Raw genomic sequence first — 16,761 nt, forward strand, 5'->3', positions numbered from 1 at the left:
GACCTCCAAATGGTTTATATTCAAATTCAAAATTCTCATGTTTAGCAAATCTCTATGTCACTGCTATAGTTAAAATACAAGATACCAACATGTGACTCAACAAGATCCCTATTCTCACCGGAGTTTTACAATAAAACACACAAACCACATTCGCTTTTCTTCTCCTCGGTTCTCATGATGATTGACATGCGTTCAGAAGAGGAGCGTGTCCTTATGGTGGTCTGCCCTGTAACAGGCAGCACTGTGGCTGACTGCAATAAGAGCATCTACACTGTTTTTAGCAGCTTGTTCCGCACTCATGTAAGCTGCAATTGTGGCTGGTAGGTGTGTAGTAATTGTTCTTCCCCTCGGCGTTACTCCTACTCACTGCTCTCAAGCATGCACAGGCACAGAGAAACACACACACATACAGACAGGCGCGCGCACCGACAGCCTCTTTGACAGTTTCTGCCTCTTGACAGATGACAGCAGCGGTGTGGAAATAGCACACATTCCTCTTATTGCAACTGTCCAGTTGGGCCCAACCAGGTCTCCATACACCGCCTAATCTTATTCTTTAAATCAGATTCTGTGCATTGTCTTTTATCTTCAACTCATCCTTCTTTTCTCTTAAGATGCATCAGCCACTTTCCACATGAGAACACTCAGCTCCCACATCAGCACTAACAGAGAAATCAAAATGCCCATCTTCGCTTAATAAAAGCTTCCAAATACATCTGCCGTGCACTCCATATTAGATCAGCAGCACTGATGGTGCAGCAGAGTGAGATAAGGCAGCAAACCCTAACAGCAGCAGCAGAGTGCATTCGTTTTTGCAGCTGGGGTTCAATATCATTTTATTGAATCTGAATCGCTTAAAAAAAAGATCTCATCAGTAATGGCTTCCATTATTTGTACTTCATGTTTGCAGTAAAAGCTTAATAAACCAGCTACTGGAGAAAAGTTTTCCTTGGTTCTGACTTTAAGTTTAATATGAACGTGACGGAAATGAACTAAGTGAGAATAAGTGAGACTGAGCCTTTGCACACCGGACTTGTAAAATCTGTAACTATTTCGTTAAATACATTTTTCAGACTCACCCATTCTTTATGGAGCTGCTTATAACCATGGTGTAATTTCACTCAAAAATCTGTGACATTTATTTTTTCACACCAAGCTCGATTTTTCTATCTTATAGCATGCAAATAAGCAGATCTGACCAATGAGATCACTGCATTGCACTTGTAGTTTCAAACATGCACCAGTACTGAATATACAAATAGTAAAATAATACTTTTTTTTTTTTACCTCAGACACACAGCCAGACATTGCTCCAGGTCTGAAATCATTTCTCTGCCTGATTTGGACCCAACTCTGCCAACAAGACTTCAAACTGACCCACATGCATGGAAGAGTTTGTTTCACGAGTATAAAACAAAAGGAACAAGAAAGAGCACCTCCAAACTCAAGATCATGGTCCTCAGCCTGAAAATAGTAGAGTGCCCACTCAGGGTTAGGGATGAGTTGTTGCCCAAGTGGAGGAGTTAAAGTATCTTGGGATCTTGTTCACAAATGAGGGACAGTCGAATGAAAGACTCACGGACTGACTCCATAGTGATGTGTTGTGGTGAAAACAGAGCTGAGCCTGAAAGTGACCTACATTCCTAGCCTCACCTACGGTCAAGAGCTTTAAGTTGTGACCAAAACAGCCTGTATTTACAAGTGGAAGAAGTTAGCTTCCTCTGAAGAATCTCTGGGCACTGCATTAGATATAGGATGAGGAGCGCAGATCAAAAGGAGCCAGTTGAGGTGATTCAGCCATCTGACCAGCACATTCTAGGCAAGGTGCTGGGAGAAGACACTTGTTTAGTTTTGTCTCATAAGAGCTGGAAGAATTGTTAGAGAGACAGAGGTCTGCGCATGTCGGCTTTGACTGCTCCTGCAACTCAAACCTGGGTAAATGGTAGAGAGTGGATGGATGGATGGATCAGATGAAAGTTTTCTGCCTATCAAAATAAAAATGCATGTCTATGACAAACAAGGGAGGTGAACACACCATAATCAAGAGAAATATAAGAAGAACCTAAACAAACCATAATACGTGTAGTTATCAAGGTCAGTAGTGCAGGATAAGTGGAGTGAATGCAATAGAATGAACGGTGAAGACATACCAAAAGGCAAAACGAATGGATGTCTCGGACATGAGAGCGCACCAGCAACTGAGCTCTGAGGGAGTGTTTTTAAAAAGCACTCTCACACCAAGCCAAGTCTTACCAGCCGCCCCCTCTCCACTAACTGCAAGAAAAGGTGCAAGACAAGCACGACGGAGCGGCTCGTCACGCCATCACCAATGCTTTCACTTTCCACACTGCTGCTAAAGGTTTTTCACACGCCTGCACCTACAAGAAATTAAAAAACTGACCCTATGAATCCACAAGATTCAAAAGTTCAGCGGTCACTAAAGTGATCGCACTTCATCCTACAAGGAATGTGAACCGCCAGATCAACATATGAACCTGGCTAAAATAAAAGACGTAGCAAATTTTTATCTTTGTGTGAAAGAAAAAAACAACTTCTGCCTGTTAAAAAAATACTCAAACTGCCCAGTTTGAGCACTGAAAAACACATCTGATGTGGGAAACTGCATTTGGTTCTTGGACCTGACACATTTAGACATAATACTTTCTCTTTGAGTATGAAAACCTGTTTAATGTTTTAATTTTGTATTTAGTTAGTACATGCAACCACCACGAAACTCCATCAATATCAAGGAAAAGAAAAATCTCTCTTTGCACTGTTCGTTCGCCTCAAAGAGATGACTGACTTCCAAATCTACAGCAGTCACTTGTTGTTGGTGCTCATCTCAGAGACAACCAAAGCATTCCCCTTTATGAAAATTAGATTACAAAGGAAAATCAAAGGTTACATCAAACACAACATGGCTGTTTGATTCTTCAAAGCCTCAAAGACCATATAACACAATCCCTTGAAGCAAGACAGTCTCTTCACACAACCCACTAGTCACAGTCAAGTATTCATGAAGTGCATTTGCCAAATTTCACTCTGAAGCTTCCTTTTCCCTTTGGACTCGAAAGGCATTCTCTCATTGGTTTATTTTTGGGTCATCATATGCAATTATTCTCAGACAAATTGCTCGAGCGGCTGCTGTGATACGATCCCTGGTTGCCTGCCACGTCACAGAGGCTGGTATTGTTTTCACCTTCTGTAAATTTCGAGTCACTGAGCGCATAGATGGCCTTTCATCATGACTGTTAATGAATTCTTTCACGAAGTGCTGAATTATTGCTGCTGGATATACGTTTTGACTGAAACAGTTTACAAAGTTTTGCAAGTATTGCAACTGATAAACGATCGCACCGTCAGTCTGCGGAAAGTCTGTCAACAGCAGAAAGACGGAGACCTTTTCTTATCACACAGACTACATCCTACTTGCCTTTTTACCAGAGGGCAAAGAAATTTGAAGGGAAGAAAGTGATCTTGACAGCCTGCTGCCTCACCAATCACCAGCTGACAGTGATAGCATAGGTATGTTTGAGATTAACCCAATTGCAGTTTTGTTTTTTTCTTTTCCGCTCTTTGTAATCTCACACCCTGTCTAGACAAGACCTTTCCTAATTGACGGAGGAATCAACTGTTACGCAAACACCACCAACTCCCAAGTCAAGAAGCCTGGATGCGTGGGGGCTACAATAAGCCCTGAAGAATTTTTCTGTTGAGTCAAATGTGTCGAGATGACGGCTCCCTTGTTTAACCATCAGCAATCTCCACATAATGTCTCCTTTCCCAGCCAGCCTACACAGCTAATTACAGGATAGCCTGAGCACGAGAAACTCAAAAACTCAAAAAAGTTGCTGTTTACAACAATGGATCCCGAAGTTGGGGCTTGTGGATCACCCAAGGGGTTGAAAGATGCTTGCAAAAATAAGAAAAGACAGAAAACATTTCTGCTATGAAAAAAATACTTCTTTTTTTTTTCACCCCTTGTTTATGAAATGTTTGGTTAAGCTGCTCAGAGCTAACCAGAACTAAGAGGCAGAGATGGAAAATTGTCTCAAACTGTGTAAAACTTTCCTAACAAGACAGAGTATTCCCAGAACTCCTCCCTGAACCACCAACTGTCAGCCTAATTTTACCAAATGTAGTGGGCTAGGCACGGCAGGGCTTGTTTAAGTCAGAATGCTACTGCTGTACTGGGAAAACCTATAACCCAACTTCTCATGTGACACAGCACACTGTTGCCATCTCTATACAATATTTCTTATTTCTTTCATATATTTCTAGATCTTCAGTTTCTGTGCTCAGTATTAAGCGGTATTGCCTTCAAACGTAAGAAGAGTGATCAAAGAAAATAAGTTGAAATGTATATTTATTCTATAGATGTACATTTAGTCTCTCTAGAATTTGCTTTCAAGGAGCCAGATGTTTTTAAAGTAGTCCTGAGCAATAGTTCTCCAGGCTTTGTGAAGCTCTTTCAAAGCTTTTCTTTGTCATTGGCTACTTTGTCATTCATTTTTAGTCCAGACCACTGAACAATATCAGTCATGAATTGACCTCCCCAGAGCTCAGACATTACCATTGTTGAAGCAGTGTGGGATCATCTTGACAGAGAATGGAACAAAAGGCACAAATACATCCAAAGAAGAGCTTTGAGTGTCCTTCGAGAAGCCTGAAGAACTATTCCTGAAGACTACTTAAAGAAATCGCAAGAAAGCTGTCTCAGAGAGTTCAGGCTGTGTTGAAAAATAAAGGTGGTCACACCAGATACTCACCTTCAAGCTCATTAGAATTGTGCAAACTACAGAGTAAACTTGGGGTGGCTGAGGACTGCATAATGAAAAATAAATGGAAGTTGACAGCATTTTTACACATGTACAAACTAATCAATCTACTCAACCAAAGCTCCAACTTCCCCATGCACAATCACTAGAAAAGCGGCGGTTTCAAAATGGTGAATAAATGTTCCCTGAGCATCACCAACCACGTGAAGAGGATCTGTTTATCAGAATTTGACCCCTCAGTTCGGCCATGCGTTGCTGTTGACTTTACAGCTCCTGCCTAATATAAGGCAAACTGCTCGTCACCCATCGCTTTGAAGCTGAAAGTTTATTACTCGTGGACAATGGAGGCTGAGGTCGTGTGGGTAGTCCATTAATACATTTCACATCCCATCACATCAGACAAAGGTGTCCTTTGTTTGCACGGATAGTCACTTCAATTGCTCACCAAAAAGTTGACATTAGTCCAGTGCATTAGTTTCACCTGTCAGTGCTGTAACGCTCAGAATTCCACTGCCACAATGGTCTGTGGTCACAACACCGCTGCTAGTCTGTTCCTGTCTGTACTTTAATGTCAGATATTTGTAAGCTCCCACATGTGGCCTTCCTCAGTAAAGGAACTCAAATCTGCTACTGACAGCCACCAGGATCGATGTCTGTGGTGTAAAAATCTGAATCCTAATTGCTTCTGCTACCCACAGTCTGAAATCAGTGGTCCATAATGTCAAGAATGATCAAAGAGATTACAATAATAATGACAGCTTAACAGGCATGAAACTAGCCAAGGAGACGGGGCTGAGCAAGCCTATTTTAGCCATTAAAAGTCAGAGGTATAGGCCTGATTAGAAGAAGAAACACAGTAAACCATGCAGGTCCATCTTCTCTGAGGTTGTCACGACACGCAAGTCCTCTAGACACTCTTAGCTGCACCTCTGTCCCCTCACCCCAGGAAGTGACTGCAGTGTGACACAGCACACACTGTCTGATATGCAAGCCTTGAGCAGATGAGCAGCAACAGAGAGACAGAAATGGAGGAGGCAGCAGTACAGGCTGTTTATATTGGGTTCAGGCCTAAAACTCGTGAAAAAAGTATACACGATATACAGGGATACAGAGAGGGAGAGGCAGTCAGTAGAGCAAAGAGACACTCCAGCTGACGAGTTGGACTTTATTTCCACTTTTCTTCTTGCAAAAGAGCAGGAAGGACAAGAGGCATGTGAAGAGGTGGAGAGGGGGGAAAAGAAGTTCATAACAGAGTTAAAACCTGAGCTTTTTTCCTCCTTTATTACACAAAATATGTGGGTGGTTCAGGTTCAGACGATCGCTCCTTCCCAGGTTCTGGGTAAAAGGGTTTTTCCAGAATCTGAGCTTCTGCAAACAAGAGCCCTTTATTTAACCTCTCATTTTAAATCCCACTAGCTGAGCGCTGATTAGAAGAAAACGCTTCTGATTCTTGCATCATTACCACAGAGTAGCACACACTTGTTTTTCCATACAGAGTCAGATGAAAGTCGCATTAAAACACTCGGGATGACCGTGTTGGCTCATGTGGCCTCCGCATTGCATTAGCGGTAAAATGAATTAAACCCTGTTTCTTTTCTATGTACTGCTGTAATGTGTTTTTGCTGGAAGCATAATTGTTGTTATAACTGGATGATGTTTGCTTTTATAATATTTTCCAGAGCATGTTATGCTTTTGTGCTGTGCAGAAGGTGCACAAAATGGTAAAAATGGAAGATCTGACACCAAGAAGTACTTCATATAATGATAATGTTTAGACACACCGAGGTGTCTCAGCATAACACTTGGCAATGAGCTTGAGCGTAGCATCTTGGAGAGCTCGCCACAGTTTTATGTGGATTTAGAGCGTCTCGGTGTCGACTGTCTCTTCTTGTAATACTGCGAGAAGAGATCAGTTCTCTGTTTGATGCACATCATCTGTTGCAGGATGTTCTCTTTGCCTTTTTGCTGAAGATATCTCTTTAGGACTGGCTGGTATGTTTGGCCTCGCTTGTCCCACTGCAAACTGGGCCCAATCGGACGCCTCTCTAACGGTGGCGCATGATGGATGAGAGTCCAGACAAGTGCCTAGAACTGCGTGCTGTATATAAACACAATTTTTGGTTGTCAGGGTCGATTAATTTGTAACATGTGGAGCCCAAATCAACAAGACCAATTGTGAGCTCATGAAGCTTGCCTGTGGAAATGATGATGCACTTACCTTTAATGTAATGCAATCAATGTACAGAAAAAACAGCATTACCGAAGTGCGCCCGGGGAACTTGATTTTTGCGTTTAACTTCTTTGTAAGTGCATGAAAGATTAGCCACACATGCTTCCTTGTATGTGTCCTGTACATATAAGATGTGGCTAATGAGGGTCATACAGGGAAAGTGCATGAGGAAAATGATTTGGAAGATATGAAAATAGCAACTGGGGAGACAGGACACATTTGAATATCAGCTGTTCTAATCTAACTGAAAGCCAGCAGATTGGTTTCCCACTTCCTTTTATACAGATCAGTGCTGAAAATCCCATGTTTTACTACATAGCTACACACATGTATTGCCTCCTGATGGCTTGCAGGCATTTATGACAGCAACATATCCCCTGGGAGTGTCAGCGTCGGAGAGCTGGTGATTTTACCACGAGGAAAATAACAATAATTACTCATTATTGCTTCAGTTTGTGTATCAGCTGAGTCCATTTATGATGAGGAAGTTAATCACAGAGCATTTGCATCATGCTCCTCTGGCTGCATTATATAATTAAGACAAAAAACACCCCGTTGAACTCTACTAGAGCGGCTTTGCACAATTTAAAGTTCAAAACAATCCTTATTTATTTTATATTCATTTCATATTCAGTTCATCAGCACCTCACACTTTCAGCTGACTTTCTTTTGATTGGCTGCCCTAAACAAATAAATTATTTGAACACCAGGTGGGTGGAGCTTCTGTGCCTTCAGTCAGAGCCATGTGCCTGTAGTGAAAGAGCTTCTGCTCTTTTTGACATAATACAGATGCTAAAATAAATAAACTGCCTGAAATGGAGCATTTAAAGCAGTCTGAACTTCAGCTTCTGTCTCACAGGGATTACTTGTACATGCACTGACAGAAACTAAGAAAAAGCACAATAGTTTCCCTTTGATGATGACAGATATTTAATGTGGCAAAGGCCAACAAGTAGAGTGAATGAACCTGTGCCTGAGAGTGACTGTAAATTACTCAACCCCTGAGATAACCCTGAGGGCCACTCTCTATCGGTGTGTGTGTGGATTTTAGTAGTGAGTATGCTGGTTGATCAAGCGTGCCCAACCATTAGCAGTGGTTGCTGTGCCATTAATGTGCCATGAGTTACATGCTGTGGATGCAAGATTGTGGACAAGGACAAGAAGTGTGAGTTTTTATCCGTAGGGGTCGTGTGAATGTGTATTTAAGTGCGGCCACGAGTCGAGCTACCATTGTCCACATAGATGCTCCTGCTTATCAGTGCACTTGCGGACTATTCTGCAGCCTGTCAGCCTGACCTGCTCTGTCAGGGCGACTCGCAGTCCTCACTACAGCAACAAAAGACATCCTGTCTTGGAAAACAATTTAACAATTCAAGGGTCAGGGCAAAGGAAAAGAACCTTAAACCGTGGCATGAAGTGCAGAAAATCCTGGTGACACATCACACTACAATTCACATGACAGACTTGGAGGAAAACACCACTTTTTCCATTCAGGGTTGCCATCTTTCTTGAATCCTGTTTATATAGATATGTGCATTTGTAAGTTTTCCAGCACTCAAGTAGGAAAGTGGCAGCAAGTGACTCGAACCCATGACCTATAATTCACTAAATGTCATGTTATCTCTGCCTGATTGATCTCCATTTGTCTAAGCGTGGAGAGGACTTACAGGACTCACTAAACTTCTGCGTGAGAATGTCTACACAGATGCATACATTCACAGTCATTTAAACACGTTTCTGTAGAAATATGAGATATACACAGCTGGGCTGAGCCTTGCACCACTAACCTAGTTTGAGTATCTGACTGCAGCATCAGCTTCCCTATCAGACTCTCTTTGAAACTGTGCCACAGCTGCATGTCTCCATCTCCCTTGCCTAAACATATACAAACCGACTCCCTGTACAAATACACCATCATGCACACACCAATACACACACTGACAGGTTGCTCAAGAGTCCGTGTGCCGTGTGTCACACGGTCATCCTGCTGCACTTTTTCTAGCCTCTGTCTGAGCCAAACGGAGCACTGCTGCTAGTCTGAATTGCACAGGGCTGATGATGGGGGACGTGAGAGCCAAGACTACATGACTGCAACAACCTCAGCCTCCTCCACCGCACCAGCGGCGCAGTCACAGCTCGTTTTCTCTCACGATGAAAGAAGAATGAATTTTGCATGATGCAGCAGCATCTTACAGCAAAAAAGGCAGTGGGGGTAGGAGGTGGAAACATGCACATTTTGCAAAAAAAAAGAAAAGAAAAAAAAAAAGCAAAGACCGGGGGTTCGCTGTAGCAGTTTACTGACACGTTGACCTCGTGAGTAAAGGCACTGACTGTTACAAATCCCTTCCTAAAAGCTGGGCTGGCAGTGCCACAAACCCTTAGGGAAAGACAAGAGGTCTGTAAGAGGCTGTGGGCTAGCCAGATGTTCCACACTCACACAGACACGTGCATGCAGACACACACGCACACACACTGGGTGTTCAAGAGTGGACAACAGAGCTAAAAAGAAAGGTGTTCTGGACTTTCATAGTTCTCCTTTGTCTGTTCAGCAGCTATGCTGGGAAGAAGCATTAGGACAAGAGAAACGACAATATGCTTTGAATTTTCATAAAACTAAAGTCTCTCCGTAACACGTCCAACCGTAGTATGATATCACATTATAGCATTTTCTACTTCAAACCAAGCCGAGACTTCAGTTCGATATAAATGTTGGCTGCTGTCAGCATAAAGGAGCACTTCCCCCAAGGACAAAGTCCAGCTCACAAGTTCTAATATTGTTTAGAAAGTGACCTGGCTCTGAGTCACAACTTAATGGATTTTTCTACTGGCTGGGTTTCCAGGGGGTCACAGAGTGGTCTCCAATCCAGTGTGACTGAAGCCTGAAGCTTAAAATGAACCAAGATTTCAAACAAGTACTACAGTCTTATATGTTGCGGGGTGTATGCATGTAAATGAGGACTACATTTTAACATTTGTTTCATTATCAATATTTTGTTATATTTTGATGCTTGTAGAAAAATATATATATATATATATATATATATATGTACAAAAGAATGAAGAATACAGTTCTGCCTGATGGTTAAAAAGATGGATAGAAAAGTAAGAATCAGTGGAACAAAGGGACAGAGAGGACTTTAGTGAGGACCTTGTGAGTTCAGGGAAGTAAAACAGAGTCGTTAAGTGCAAAGACAGAGGGAGCGTTGGGGGATGGTAATCAGGTTAAAGCCTTCACCAAGAAATATGCAGCATCTGTTTTAATAAAACAAAATTAGTACGTCTGCCTGACAAATCATAGTTGCAGATTGTAACTGAAGAGTAAAGTACACAGTGTTTGCAGACTGTGAAGAATTGCAGTCACGGGGGGATACACCTTTTTCCTGCATCTTCAGCAGGTCAAACAATCTTTCTGTGCTTACATAATTGTTCCAAACCTCCCTTTTCCTGTCCACTTTGGTCAGCTTTCTCTTCCCTTTCCTACAGACCTGAACCCCCCCCCCCCCAGCAATGAGCCATGAACCCAGACTCCCAAAAGGCCCAAGTAGAGCAGGACATCCTTTGGCTAAAACTCACTTCAGCACATGACTTCCGAGTCCTGGGACCCCTAGCATGCATGCTGTGATTTCTCTTTCCAAAGAGTTTTGTTTTTTTTTTTTTGGGGGGGGGGGGCACACTACAAGCCCCTTGATGGTTTTAATGCTACAAAGACAGATTCCAATCTGTGGCTAGGCTTGGCGGTAGGGCTTTATTGCACACTACTGCATGGGTGATGAAGGGGAAACTGGATACTCCTTTAAAAAGCCCTTTGCTATACTTTCCTCCACTTCTCCTGACAAAAATTAAGTCTGCCATCAGCGTCACGGCCTCTTATAAAAGAACCTCAAACCTGTTTTTAAAGGCAGAGCGGCGGTCCAAGAGGATTTACGCAAATGACTCGCGTTCACTTGAAACTTAGCGCTTATTGTTACGGTAGCTGAGGCACTGGAACGGACTAAATCCAAAAAGTCAATTTCCATATATGTCAGTCTTTCTTAAAGTGTACCGAGTCCAACTTAAACCACTGAGGGGACACCAAGGTTAAACATAACGTGCTATCTGATATTTTGGGAGGCCAAAGTTGACAAGAGACCTCTGTGTTCACCATCCTCTCAAAGATGAAACATACACACTTCAGTCTATACAGTAATGGCCAGCATAGTGTAGAACCCAGATGTCCATCTCCCCACTGATTTCTCAAGGAAGTTACTGAGCCAATGCAAGTGTGACTGCATGCGCACGGCCAATAGTGTTTGACAGCAATGAAAGCACTCGGCAGCCACAACAGAGGAAGAAACACAATCCTTAACAGAGGTGAGTCACACTGGTGGGAGCAAAACAGTCTAAGAGACTGAGCAGAAATGCTGAAACAATATCAGAAAATGTGAGCTTATGATACCAAAACACACAAGAAACAAAAAACAAAAGTACACATGCCACTGCGCTTTCATGCCTTCAGAAATTCATGAGAACATCAAATATAAAGAAGTAGCTGGGATATAAACATAACTGCCAAGAGTTAGAAAAGAAGATTGAGATTGAGTCTCATTTGTCTTATTTTTAAGCATCTTGGAGGTTAGCTGTGGCAGTTCTTAGTTGAGCCTTCACCGCCTGACAATGCAGCTTTATTCACTCCGAAAGACCAACTTTTTAAAAGCATCACTGGTTTTGTGACAGACGGCCAATTGAATCGTAATATATACAAGAGCGAGCTTGCTCCATTTAAGGGAGGAAAAAAGAAATCCACCACAATGAAGCAGGTTATTGCACATCCACTTCTGGCAATTTCAGGGGGAATCAGGTCAGGATATTTACCAAAGTTGTCCTTTTTCACATGAAGCACAAAGCAGAAATATTTCGCACAACTAGAAAAAGCTCTGTGTGGTTTAGAAGGAGCTACCTGAATTGAGCGTGCAGACATACAAGACAGCCACTGCAAAATTATATAGATTTTGGGCAAACTTGCGTATATATAGAAACATAACCAGAATACAACCATTGAGCTGAGTCAAGTCTATTGCAAACAGGCACGTCACAGACTGACTCAGATAAATTGCAAAGTATTGGCAATCTGTCTGCTTTTATAGGTTAGAGAGCAGTTACTTGCAAACCTTTGCCAATCTGTCTGAGAGTGATTACAACCAGTCTGGAGATTGGTTGCCTCCCATCACGTGACCTGTGCAATAATCTTGTGATCAAAAGTAGTGACCCACAGATTAAAGGTGTTGCGTATTCAGCCTCTGGGCAACAACAGCAACTTTTTTAAATGATACAATCACCAAGCAACCACCAATTTCTTCTAGTTGGAGATTGTCACACTATTTTTACTCTAGTGTGACTGAGTCATAAAGCACATGACAAACGAGGGGCCTGGTGAGAGCGGCGTCAACTCCACAGAGCCAGCCCGAGGTGGTGTATCTGAAAATCCTTACTGGTGACAGAACTCATCAATACTACACTCTATATACTTTCTTTGTGTGCACAAAGATAAAACCTGAAAAAAGGCATAAAGTCTTTATACTTAAGAAATTGTTAACAGCCAATTCTTAGTATGTGTTAAATTTACAGTAATAAGAATGAATCGATTATTGATTTTTCTTCAATTAACTGCTGGACTCAACCACAGTACAAATGTAGCTTTGCAGCTTTGGGTTTTAAATTAAGAATATTTTAAATGAGCCGGAGCTGATGGTACGCGGAGGAAAACAGACTAAAAACCCAATCTGCAAGGGCCCCACGTGTCTTCTGCAGAACTCCATCAAACATTGCAGAGATCCAAGCCTCTTCATCACACCCCACTGCTGCTCCCTGACGTCCTGCAGGGGCCCTGAGGGCCTCAGGTTCTCCACCGTCACACAGGCAGCGTACAAACGCTAACTGCCAGCCTGCCTGCCGGAGCCTCCTCAGACTTGACATCAAAAGCCATGACCTATCAATTTCCCCAGAGCCATTTCTCTATAGCCACCCATCACACAGGTGAACCAGGCGAGCCCCTTCCAAAGGGTTAAAATACAAACAGGGAAGATTTAGCTTAATAACAGGTGGGCACAATTAAGCCGTAATTTGTTCCTGTGTTTTTTTGAAGGCCACTTCTCAGTGTGTGGGCTGCAGGGAAGAAGACAGCAGCTGCGAAACTACTCCCACCATCCAAATCGCAAATCCTGAACACAGCAGGAAGCTGCGGGCGCCGTCCTGCAGCAGCCAGATGAATGGCTCTACGATCTTAAAACCCACCTCGCTGTGTGCGCCTGTTGTTGCCTCAGTTGAGCGCCAGCGTGCCGCAACCCCACAGACCACACGCTGCAACACACACTCACGTACTCCCTTGCCAAGTTTAAATGGCTGGTTTCACAGTGTGTAAATAGAGAGGATCTGCAGCCAAAATCATGAGGTACGCTGCAAAGCCAAAGTCTATCTCTAATGCTCTGATTATTACCACATGGGCATCACTTGATTGAAAGCGCAGTAAAACAGCTCATTGACTAACAAAAACCTGCAGAGCGAAAGCAGGGAAAGCGGAGATGATGCAGGTGTACATTTGACAGCCTGACAAAGTCGGTCGTGCAAAATGGGAATGTTTGACAGCGAGCTACAGTGTGTCAGTGCGGACAGGCAGGCTTCACTGTAGCAGAGCTTTGTGGCCCTCTTGTTGGCCCATTGTCCATTGAGGGGAGTACTGCGGCAGTAGGCATTGTACTGCTGAATGTCATGTGTGTCAGCTGGATTACGATACACCCATTCTCGCTAAGCCTTTTACAGCATGTCCAAGCGGGCAATGACGAATCTCCACATACTCTAATTTTAAAAATAAAAAGTAAAAAAATAAAAAAGTGCACACAATCTCACCACAATGCATTAAATAGCTGAGCATTTCACTCAAAACAAAAACTCAGAACCTTATCATGGTGCATAGGCTCCCAGAAAAAGTAAGAAAATATCTGGAAAGGATGCAAGCATGGCTAAAAGCATGTGCTAAGAGGTTTTAGCAGAGCAAAGAGAATATGTCAACATAAGGGGAAGAAAAGATGGGGAAAAAAATGAAAAGTGAGTCCCCATCAAGAGGGCGACCTGGTTTAATAGATAATCACAGAGAGGCTGAGACCACCTGCTGTTAAGTGAGTTAATAATGACAGAAAAGAAGAACTTTCTGCTGAGAGAAACTCCACTGACACACCGGAGAATTGATTCAGAAAGAATATCCAGTCCACTGCCACTCTCCCTCGTCGTCTTTCTCTGGCCACTCTCCAAGTTTGTCCTGGCACTTCATCCAGCCCGTCCACACGCTCTTTCTCACACACAAACACACATACACTGCTCCTGTCTTGCTCTCTCATTCCCTTTCAGACATCTCACCATCGTCGCTACTACGACTGCTTCTCGCTCTCTTTGTGGTCACACGTGCTTTCCCTCCTCGCGCATTTCTCGGTCATTACACCCGCCACTTTCCAGTCTTCCCTCCTGCTTAACTTGTGGCCTGGCAAAGTCTCTGCATGTGTGTCACATTGTGAGGAGCGATAGTCGCACAGTGGACCTCGTTGACTAACTTGCTGCTGCTCATTCTCTACTTTAGTCTGTCGCCTTGCATTGGGCCTGTGTGTACAGCTGTGTAGGCACTCATTTGTTCAGACAATAAGCAGCAAACTGTTGATGTTTTTACTCCCTGTGTCCAGCCATCTATCCATCTCCACAGCAAAAAGTGCCATAAGGGGAAAAGGAGACATTAAATTTGTGAGGCTGCTGACAGCTACCTCTGTTTGGTGTCACAGCACCATATGTCTGTCTGTGTGGCTATGCTGACGTCTCCCAACGCTGGAGGCCCGGCTGCCTGAACCCAGCACAATGGCTGCTTTATACCCAGGTGCCATGCATGCGTGCGTGCATGCATGCATTCGTGCATGCAGTACGCAAGCCATTAGTCACATCCTGCAGTTCCGTAAGCGGTGAGCCAGTGGGACTGAATACCACCGACCTGAAACAACAAGAGTGAGCATTTTAACCTGGAGGGGTCTTGGCCAATTTAAAGTGTTATTTTGTACAGTGTATGATTAACAGGGGGTGGTCCCTCTGGAATCTGATTGGCCTTCTCTGCCTGAGTCAGCCGGTGACAGGTATCATGGATTAACCCCAGGTTACCAGAACCCTAAATTAAACAACCAGGAAGATAGAAACTACAGTGTGTAGCTGCTTTGTGTTGCTTTAAGTGTATCTTATATGCAGGAAGGGTGGAGGAGCCTTTACATGACTCTGTTAATGGCTCCAGGCTACTTAGAGTTACCTTGCAAGTATTTATTTACATAGTTTCATTGCACAGTAATAAAGTAAGAACGAAAAGAGCTTGCAATATTGTAAACGCGTTTCTACTCAACTCCCTGTGCCAACTCCCAAATAACCCTGCCAAAGTCTGCCCTGCCATTCAAAAGTTTCTAAACCCACCCGTGTGCTGAACGATGAGCAGGCTCCTGTTGGAGAGATGCATCCGTGCCAACAAATTCTTGCAACAGCCTCAGTCAATAAACGACTCGGTGGCCATGCATGGCTGACCATGACAGGACCTGTTGGGCCACAGTGGCACCAGCCCACAGCTGACAAAGGCACAGGAAAAACACAATACTCACAGCATCTCATATCGACACTGATGCGCTGACTCTCATCTACGCTTCGAGCCCTATAATCTGTTTGAGTGTCGATCATCACCCTCCTCAGTGTAGACATTAAACTGCTCTTGAAAGCAGCAACATTAGTGAGGGGCTTTCTGCACATTTAGAAGCCAACTTCTTGTTAGTGTCACAAAATACTGTTTGTGGCATGTCTTTGGTGTCAAACCAACTCTGTTTAGAGTCCTAGATTACTGAAATTGAGGGCAAATAGGTCCAAATGTATTATTATTATAGCATTGGTATTGTTATTGTTGTTATTATCATCATCAAACTGAGGAGGCAGAGGCGCATGTCTTCTGATTAGGGAAATGGCAACAAATCACGGGAATGAAACGACTCAATGAATCATACCTTGGTTGTCCTCGTCCATGACTGCAGCCAATAAACGAAGATCTCCCCCCAAAAAATCGATCGCAGAAACTTCCGCCGTGCGAGCCCACGTCTAATTTACGGCAAACGCGCGTCCTATTTTCTAGGACGCATTTGGCATACAGGTTGTCTCATGGGCAGGGTTTTCTTTTAGGAAATGTTGTTGCCATTCACGCCTCTCCGAATCCCCCCGGGCCTCCGTCAGTCCGCCGGTCACTGAGCGGTGTGTCCGTGATGCAGCGGCGGCGGCAGCTGCTCGTCTTTTAGCCCACACCGCCGGCCGAGCGTGTTATCGCTATCCCTCCAAATACGCCTTCACTCCAGTAGTATCAGGAGAGCCTTTCACACGGCTGGGTCAAGTTGGTCGGCTCGCGAATGCAAGCACCGGAAGTACTGTTATTTTGACTTCAAAATAAAAGAACCATGCTCGAGCACAGGTGAGACACGGGGTAAATTGACGAGTGAGTTTTATTTTTGGAACTCACAACCGGAAGTAGTTCTCGTATAATAGCGCAGACGGAAAGATCCAAGGTGTTAATCGCATCCCGGCTGTGCTGCGAGTCAGCATTCATCGCCGAGCAGTACTCACGTGACTACAGAGCGCACCGGTTACCAGATATACAGACACTTTTTTTTTTAAATTAAGTTATGCGGAAAATATGCGGATCATCTGGAAAAAATGGGAATTCGC

General features: G+C 43.5%; 1 protein-coding gene across 1 annotated transcript in view; it reads right to left on the minus strand.

Annotated features, from left to right (window-relative positions):
• cyth3b (cytohesin 3b) overlaps positions 1-16,428 on the minus strand; it is a 42,138-nt gene extending 25,710 nt beyond the window's left edge. Inside the window, exon 1 of the mRNA XM_004558314.3 lies at positions 16,053-16,428. Coding sequence (XP_004558371.1) covers positions 16,053-16,071 — 19 coding nt within the window. The 5' untranslated portion in view covers positions 16,072-16,428. The remainder of the gene's footprint in view (positions 1-16,052) is intronic.
• Positions 16,429-16,761: the final 333 nt, after the last annotated feature.

Source organism: Maylandia zebra, linkage group LG4, assembly GCF_041146795.1.
Source record: "Maylandia zebra isolate NMK-2024a linkage group LG4, Mzebra_GT3a, whole genome shotgun sequence".
Classification (NCBI taxonomy): Eukaryota; Metazoa; Chordata; class Actinopteri; order Cichliformes; family Cichlidae; genus Maylandia; species Maylandia zebra.